The 9,049-nt window shown below is 36.1% G+C and overlaps 1 protein-coding gene and 1 long non-coding RNA gene across 6 annotated transcripts in view; one reads left to right on the forward strand and one right to left on the reverse strand.

Annotated features, from left to right (window-relative positions):
• The first annotated feature begins 240 nt into the window (after positions 1 to 240).
• Positions 241 to 6,808, forward strand: LOC105115375 (uncharacterized). The gene is made up of 2 exons (XR_840328.1): positions 241 to 416; positions 6,346 to 6,808. It is a non-coding gene; the product is annotated as an uncharacterized LOC105115375 (long non-coding RNA).
• Positions 440 to 9,049, reverse strand: part of LOC105115374 (chromatin-remodeling complex subunit ies6-like) — a 14,161-nt gene continuing 5,551 nt past the window's right edge. The window contains exons 1-4 of one of the 5 annotated variants that reach the window (XM_011012236.1): positions 3,743 to 3,983; positions 3,336 to 3,533; positions 2,822 to 2,889; positions 440 to 724 (exon numbers count right to left, since the gene is read on the reverse strand). In XM_011012236.1, the coding sequence (XP_011010538.1) occupies positions 593 to 724; positions 2,822 to 2,889; positions 3,336 to 3,507 (372 nt within the window). In that variant the 5' untranslated portion in view covers positions 3,508 to 3,533; positions 3,743 to 3,983 and the 3' untranslated portion in view covers positions 440 to 592. Of the gene's footprint in view, positions 725 to 848; positions 1,029 to 1,781; positions 2,164 to 2,821; positions 2,890 to 3,335; positions 3,534 to 3,721; positions 3,984 to 9,049 lie in introns of those variants that run through there. The other 4 variants (XM_011012238.1, XM_011012235.1, XM_011012239.1 and 1 more) reach the window with 4 other exon arrangements.

Consider the following 9,049-nt stretch of genomic DNA (forward strand, 5'->3'; position numbering starts at 1 on the left):
CCATGTCAACTAAATTCATTTTCAGAGCATGGAAACTTAAGGTTTGTAACGCCAACAGTTGGAATTTTGGAAACTTTGCTGTTTTCGTTTAGAGATTGAGGCAGCTCTGCCTTTGCCCAAAATCATTAAAGATATTAGGTGATTCTATCGATGGATGTACTTGCTATTTATTTGAACAGCGTTAACCAAACAAAAGGGGGGTTTCTGTATAAACTCAGCCAACAAAACCAAGAGATGATGGCAATGAAGTAATTCATGCGGCAAAACATAAAATTTGTTGGAGCAAAGATGGGGATGATTTCATAGGCAATTGCACAATTCAAGAACCTATCAACTGCATGATATAGAAAGCCTGCCAAAAGATCAAGATCCATAAATGATCCAGTTACCTAAGCTACAGACACTGATTGGTTTACATCTAATTAGCTCGAGCAAAAGGAGAGAGGAGACATACCGACAAATTCCAAAACATAGTTCAGTGCAATTAATGCATCTCTTTGAGCTAAACTATTTAATAGCTCTACCCTATCTCATGCAGAAACAGAAACAGAAACAGGAGCGGGCTAGCATTGTCAAGGCAAATTCTTGCAAGTTATTTCAGAGTAACGGCTGCATTTCTCAATGCCAGATACCTTTGCACATGCTCATTTGGAAGTGATCTCACGAGTTTGAAGACATCAGTATTTGCATAACGGAGGTTGGTCCTTGGGTCATGGTAAGGCGCCTGCAGAAGAAGTTCACTATGTATAAGAGGTTCTGTAAAGAGATTGGTATACTTTCCATATTGTTTCAGATAGCATTCAAGATTGTAGGAGTTAATCATTGCATGTTCAATCTGTATTTTATGGGATGAATGGAATTGAAAATATATGGTGTCTAAGTGTCAAGCTAATCAAGAACAGAGGATAGCTAGGCTCTTTACTTTTCAATTTCATATATCAACATAAACATTTAACAAGGTCAGCACAATCTCGAGCGCCATGCTCAATCTTGAACAATCTAAACTTCAGCATCATGGCTTCTTCCAGCTAAACAAAAGCAAATGTATTCGGAATCCAGTTGTAGGACATCCCAGGGCGCCTTCAAAGATGCGCACCATGCACATTTGCTTCATCAAAGTTGCAAGATTACATGTTAAATCTGGTCAAACAAATCTAACTTTGAGTATTTTTCCCAACCACTAACTTCCAGTTTTCACATTTCTAACAAGCAATAGAGTACTAGGATGTCATTCATCCTCAGAAATATTGCTTACAAATATGACACCACATGTAAATGACATAAGAAAGAATATTGCCAAGCAGGAAACAGGAACCAGTTCTTAGTTTGAGTTATGTAATTGTTTAGCTTGAGTTATGTAATGGTTGGAACTCTACCTCCATCCTCAATTTCATCAAGACAATAAGCTTGTACAGATGTAAACAAGCTCAAGCTCAACCAAATTATATGTGATGAGCTCAAAAACTAAGAGACGGAGTAGCTCAACTGACGAACGGAGTAGCTCAACCAAATTATGGCAATGCATAATATGCAGAATGATGAACAGCTCATAATAATCTTCTCACTCTAAAAGAAAGTTGATGAGGTACTTAGACGATGCAAATTGATCGGAAAGCCTCCAAGTTACAGGATTATATTTAGGTTAGATGAAGCCAAACAAATCTAGCCTTCAATTGTTTTTTCTCAACCAATAGTTTGTAGTGTCCAAAGTTGAACTGGCAATAGTAAAACACCACATGTAAATGACATAAGAAAGAATATTGCCAAGCAGGAAACAGGAACCAGTTCTTAGCTTGAGTTATGTAATGGTTGGAACTCTACCTCCATCCTCAATTTCATCAAGACAATAAGCTTGTACAGATGTAAACAAGCTCAAGCTCAACCAAATTATATGTGATGAGCTCAAAAACTAAGAGACGGAGTAGCTCAACTGACGAACGGAGTAGCTCAACCAAATTATGGCAATGCATAATATGCAGAATGATGAACAGCTCATAATAATCTTCTCACTCTAAAAGAAAGTTGATGAGGTACTTAGATGATGCAAATTGATCGGAAAGCCTCCTTCAAGTTACATGATTATATTTAGGTTGGATGAAGCCAAACAAATCTAGCCTTCAATTGTTTTTTCTCAACCAATAGTTTGTAGTGTCCAAATTTGAACTGGCAACAGTACAACTAAGTTATTTATCCACAGCAACCAATAAGTTCATGATATTCAAAACCAAAAAATGATTCACCATGCAACTAACAAAAAAAATGCCATGGCCAATTAAGTCAAGTAAAAGAAACCAGTGCTCTATTTAATTCAGGAATTTTTGAAACTTTAGTCCTCAATTCCACTGAACAAGCTAAAGAACATATGATTGTAGAAAAGCTTAAGCTCAGCCAAACCATACACAAGTTCAATGACAGCAGGTGTATCCTAGCTGAATAGCAGAGAATGAATAAAATGCAGATTATCATTAACAGCTGATGATTCTCTCTCAATTAGAGACCACCAAATAATCAACAAGCAAGGTTCTGACGCACAAAATAGTTGTTCCTCCCGACCCTCAAAATAAAAGGACTTCAGAAGGATATGATCCAACTGATGAAAATAACCAGTGATGACACTCAAAGATATTTCTAAATTTACCAGATATTTCTAAATTTTGATACATTAAAATTTAAATCTAATGCCAGTGATTGACTCATTCATTCATGATCTGATTTATAAGACAATTTCAAGTTGGCCACATTATTCACAAATGAGCAAGAAATGACGATGAATTTCATCTGCCAGTTCAAGCACTAAACACATCTCAACAGAAACACATACCTCGAATCCTGTAATATCGCATATTCTCAAAGGTGGGTGCATGGAGGGTGGTGACTCAATATTAACATCTGCAAGAGGGGAAAAAAAACAGCAAAGGTAATTTAACCTCTTATCAAACCTAACCTAATATCAATAAAAAAAAAAAAAAACAACCATCTGCAGAAACGTATTAAAGAATACAGCTTAATCCAAGCAATTAATTGTTGAACAATGGGCAGAACACAAGAATCTTCTATAAAACCCCCCGGTGCTACCATTGTACAAAATAATCACCATTACATTTTCCCTTCAAATTTCACTTTTTGTGGGCCCAGGAACCCACAAATACTGAAACAATGGAATGCTAATGCAATAAATAATGGCTTCCCTTTCTTCATCTAAAAAAATCACCAAAGGATAACTTTTTCAGCTATATATCAAACAAATCACAACCAGACGTCAAATTAAAGTAAGGAAAAAAAATAAAAAGAGAAGCTAGGAAATGGCGGAGGTTGTTCTTAAACGAGGAGCTTACAGTTGGGTTCATCTGGAGGGCAATTCTGATAATTTTCTGCTTGAAGAATCTGCTTAAGGTGTTTCCAACGGCCTCTTGGTTGTCCCTTTGGGTATTTCTCATATATCTGTATCCTCTTGAAACTGAAGTGTGTTGGCAACACCAGCTCTGCATTTATCAACTCTGCTTCCATCTTCTTCCTCTCTTCCTCTTCTATATCTAAAAAGCAAAAATACCACTCAATTCAATGATTTATCCCTTATAGATCAAATTTAAAAGAATAGAAACTACATAAAAAAGAGTACAAATTTAAAGAAAAGAAAAATAATCTATGATTATAAATATAAAAAACTGAAAAAGAGTATAAAAACAATTAAAAAAAACAGGAATTTCATCCGAAACCCAACAAAAAGAATGGGCAAACGAACCTCTGAGTTCAGAATCCCCTGCTGCTCGAACTGGGCACAACAGTAAACGGACAAATAATCTCCACTTTATATAGTCATAGAAAATCTCAATTTAGTAACCGACGATGAACTGATTTTCGATTTAGATCCCAAACTATCAATGCTTTCAATTAGGTCCCTAATGCAACAGCAAAGTGTCGAATTTTGCTTAAAGCAGGGTTAATTTATTACACAACGAGTTAGATTTCCAAGCCAGTTTTCTTGAGTTCCACCTTTTCTTAATTTTAATTTTAATTACTTGAGTTTTCATTTAAAAATATTTAATATATAGTGACAGGGCTACAAAATTAAGCCCAAATAATAGGAGTAAAAGAAAGCCCAACCACACAGCAAAGAAAGAATAAAAAAGAGAGCCCAATAAAGAAATGAAGGAAAAGAAAAGGCCCAACCGGAGAGGAGAAGGGCAATGTCAAGGAGAATAACCTTGGGCTCAAAACCAAGCCCAACAAACCTCGAAATTGAAAAGTAAGCCCAATCGAGGAAGAGAGCCCAATAAAGCCAACGAACCCATCGAACCTCTTTGTTTTTCCTCCAAAATGACAACTCCTTGGGCTTTCTTTTACTCCTAATTTTTTTTAAAAAAATAGATATGACAAGCTAAACGCTTAAACATCTAACTGCAGGATTAAATTAGTTGTTTGATGTTATTTAAAATAGATATTATTCATTCGCTTGTTATGATTGATTTTGTTTCATATACAGGAAGGATGGCTTTCTTCATATGGTTGCTATCCGTCTTCGAGATGATGCTTTTGTTGTTGTGCATGGTGATCATCCATGAACATGTGACTTTTCCCAGCCCAACCTTACAAAGTATTTCCTCGTTTGATTTTACTCTAACTAAAGTTTTGCTTAGAATCCTCGATCGTAATTCGAAAAGAGAACATTAACACAAAGATGAGTGTGTATTTCATGCAGGAGGTTCTAATTAATCAGATTTGAATCTTTTGTGTTTAAATCATGTGAAGAGCTCTGAAAGACCCTCAATATTTGAGCTAATTTCATTATTTTCATTTTTATTTTTGAATTTTTAGCTTTATTTCAGATTTTATGTTGTCTTTCAATTTAGGATTCTAAATCTTATACCTTGCAAATGTTAGTTTCTAACCTATTTAAGAAGCTGTATATCTTAGAAAAAAAGTATTCATAAATCAAATATAAATTCGGTAACAATTCTCTATCTTTCTTTGCTTGACGTGATCTTCTTGTGTATTGGCTTTGGTCTACGTCAAAATCGCCATGCTTTCCTGCTAATTTTTTGTGTAAACGAGTAATTGGCAAACCCGCAACTAGCAACTTGGCCTTTCCAGCATAGAAAATCTTGCCCTAACAACAATCAGGGGTAGCCAGTCACACCCTTTCCATAGGTTAATCTTGCTTTATTAAAAGCCCTGAAAGACCCTCAATTTTTTTATTTTTAGCTTTATTTCAGATTTTATGTTGTCTTTCTTGTTTGATTTAGGATTCTAACACTCATTAAAAAAAGTGCCTGATATATACCACAATTTCAATTGCAAAATCTGTCAGCTAATCAACAAGAAATGAAAACAACAAAACTATAAAAGTAAGATAATCCAAAGGCATGATAATTGAATTGAAAATCTAGAATGATGGCCATAGAGTTTCATCCTAACCATCTGGGTTTTCAATTTCTGTTCCGTTTTATGTCTGCTTATTTTTAAATTGTCAGAGGTCGTCCTGTCAGGAAAAAAGAAAAGCAAAAAAAGATTAAAATGTTCAAGAAGACCTACTTGAATGTGATTATGCACTATTGAATTTCCACTAAATTGAAGCAAATAAAAAAGGGCATTGTAATTTAGGGTTCTTTCTTAAGTATGTGATGATGAGCTGTGTTTTGCATGGGACATGGTGTTTGATGATACTGCATAGCTTAGTCACTGATACTGTACTGTCATAAATTTATCACCACACACATATTCCCACCGAAAGCAATATCTTTAAAGATATATTTGGTGCAACATCTTGAATGAAGAAACAGTGCCATCACAATTTACATTTAATTCAATCAATAACACAAATTAATGAAGAAAAAGATGGATGCGTGCAGCTACCTTTACGGCTTTCTTACGTTGAGCTCATCCTCAATAAAAAGACGTGTTTTTACCAGCAATGTCAACTAAATTCATTTTCAGAGCATGGAAACTAAAGGTTTGTAACGCCAACAGTTAGAATTTTGCAAGCTCTGGTGTTTTCTTTTAAAGATTTAGGCAGCTCTGCCTTTTCCCATAATCACTAAAGATATTAGGTGATTCTATCGATGGATGCACGTGCTATTAATTTGAACAGCGTTAACCAAACAAAAGGTGGGTTTCTGTATAAACTCAGCCAACAAAACCAAGAGATGTTGGCAATGAAGTAATTTAAGTGGAAAAACATAGAAATGTTGGGAGCGAGGATGGAGATGATTTCATAGGCAATTGCACTAGTTTTTAATGCCGTGCACAATTCAAGAACCTATCAACTGCATGATATGGCAAGCCTGCCAAAAGGTCAAGATCCATAAATGATCCAGTTACCTAAGCTACAGACACTGATTGGTTTACATCAAATTAGCCATACTGACAAATTCCAAAACATAGTTCGGTGCAATTAATCAACTCTCACCACAGTACAGATCACAAATAACAATAAATATGCATCTCTTCGAGCTAAACTATTTAATAGCTCTATCCTATCTCATGCAGAAACAGAAACAGGAGCAGGCTAGCATTGTCAAGGCGAATTCTTGCAAGTTATTTCAGAGTAACGGCTGCATTTCTCAATGCAAGATACCTATGCACATGCTCATTTGGAAGTGATCTCACGAGTTTGAAGACATCAGTATTTGCATAACGGAGGTTGGTCCTTGGATCATGGTAAGGTGCCTGCAGAAGAAGTTCGCTATGTGTAAGAGGGTCTGTAAAGAGATTGGTATACTATTCCATATTGTTTCAGATAGCATTCAAGATAGTAGGAGTTAATCATTGCATGTTCAATCTGTATTTCATGGGATGAATGGAATTGATAGCATATGGTGTCGAAGTGTCAAGCTACTCAAGAACAGAGGATGGCTAGGCTTTTTACCTTTTAATTTCGTATATCAACACAAACATTTAACAAGGTCAGCACAATCTTGAACGCCATGCTCAATCCTGAACAATCTAAACTTCAGCACTATGGCTTCTTCCAGCTAAACAAAAGCAGATGTATTAGGAATCCAGTTGTAGGGCATCCCAGGGCACCTTCAAAGATGCGTACCAGGACATACCAGGGCACATTTGCTTCATCAAAGTTGCAAGATTACATGTTAAATCTGGTCAAACAAATTTATCTTTGAATTTTTCCCCACCCACTAACTTACAGTTTCCACATTTCTAACAAGCAATAGAGTACTAGGATGTAATTCATCCTCAGAAATATTGCTACAACAGATCAGCCAAGAATTAGGCAAGTCAATGTATCCAAATTAAGCAACTTGTAATGTTATAAAAAAACCAGCAGCTCGTATAGAATAGTAAGCTATATATTCACGTTAATATTCAAAGAAACAGATAAAACCTTTCTTCCATTGAAACATCCTTTTTTCTCTAAATTTCCGCTATTTAGACTGCAAGCATTAATTATTGATTGAATCATTTTTTTATACAAGAGTTCTAATAATAAATTTCAGAAAAATAATGACAAGATTTTAACAGAAAAAAACTGTTCTATAACAGCTTTATTTGCAACAAATCTCCTAACTTATTGGAGATAATCTTTACTCAACCTTCTCAGCATCGAAAACCACTTCTTCATCGGCAAATGAGGCAACCATCAACAAACCAGCTGCATACGCAGAGATAGTGTCAATGGGTGGGATTACCAAACAAGTTAAGAGGAATCTGATCGCTACCCTTGGCACAATTCTTGAGGCTATTATCCATCCCCAGGGCACGATTCTTCCTCAAAGTTTATGATACAACAGCTGCTGGCAACTGCTCCAAGTTGTAACTTCTGATAGGATGATGGCCATAGAGTTTCATCATGAGATGCTTTCGATGAAGGGGAAAAAGATGAAACTTTTAGTCCTTCTTTACCACGCGATTCACATTTTGTGGATGATGGGTTGATATTGGGATGGAGTTTGGACCAAATGCATTTGTTTTCCATTGAGAGCAGCACGATATCATGGGTTCGGTGGAAATCACAGTCCACCATTTTTGTGGAGGATAAAGTGTTCTAAGAAAGTGACTTGGTAGCTGAATTGGTGGAAATCACAGTCCTTTACCTCAAAGTCCCATTTGTTTAAAAAAGTGCTTCATTTAAAAGGTTGGAATCGTTCAAAGTTTTTCATCAGAGACTAATCACACAATAACATGAAATAAGTCTAATTTTCTATTACATATACTGTAGTTAGACTTGATCCTGTATTCTGATCGATTCATGGTCCATTCCTTGATCTTGTACAGCACAACTTTTGTGCCTTCGGGGTGGTCCAGGTCCTGCCATCCTCTTGCATATATCCTTGCCAATCCAGCTCAAGACATGTGCTTCCAGACAGTGAAGTAAGGGCAGGGGCAAGTGTGGGATTTCTTGATTTTGAAACTCTTCCTTCCTCAATTATATAAGGAGGTTTTAAGCATCGGATTTTGAAGCAACAAGTGTGGATTTCCTAGTCCCTGATCTTTTTGGTGACAGAACTTTTCTCTCACGCATATTTATTCTCTTACAAAGAAGAAGAAGAAATAAGGGCTGAGATACAAAGATTAGATTCAGATAAGATGCCTTGCCTTTATATCTCCACCAATGTCAACCTTGATGATGTTGATAAGGATCCCATCTTTTCCGAGGCCACAAAAGCTGTTGCTTCCATCATCGGAAGACCTGAACATGTAAACACTCTCTATCCCTCCAACTCTCTTTTCCTTCAATTTCTTCTGCTTGTTCATGTTCGAATTCTGTGGCCTACAAATGCATGCCTTGTTCCCTTTGATATGTTGGCCTACAGCCCAGTTTGTGTGTTGATTTTCTTTAATGGTGACCCTTAAAGGTGAAAGAAGGATCGGTTGCTTAATTGTTTTTAATGTTAGTATTTTAAGGAGGCCACTTTCTCCAATGGAAAGTTAAATAATTTGATACCTTCCAATAAGGATCATGTTCCCTTTACCCTTCTTAACCCATTTAATCCAACTTGCTAAGATGGTTTCAGATTTGATTTTCAATTTCTGCGGCAGTTTTTTTGAAGTTGAATCCAAGTTTTTTTGGGTAATGCCGGGGAGCCATGGCCAT

The sequence above is a fragment of the Populus euphratica genome, unplaced genomic scaffold, assembly GCF_000495115.2.
Source record: "Populus euphratica unplaced genomic scaffold, PopEup_1.0 scaffold689.1, whole genome shotgun sequence".
Lineage (NCBI taxonomy): Eukaryota > Viridiplantae > Streptophyta > Magnoliopsida > Malpighiales > Salicaceae > Populus > Populus euphratica.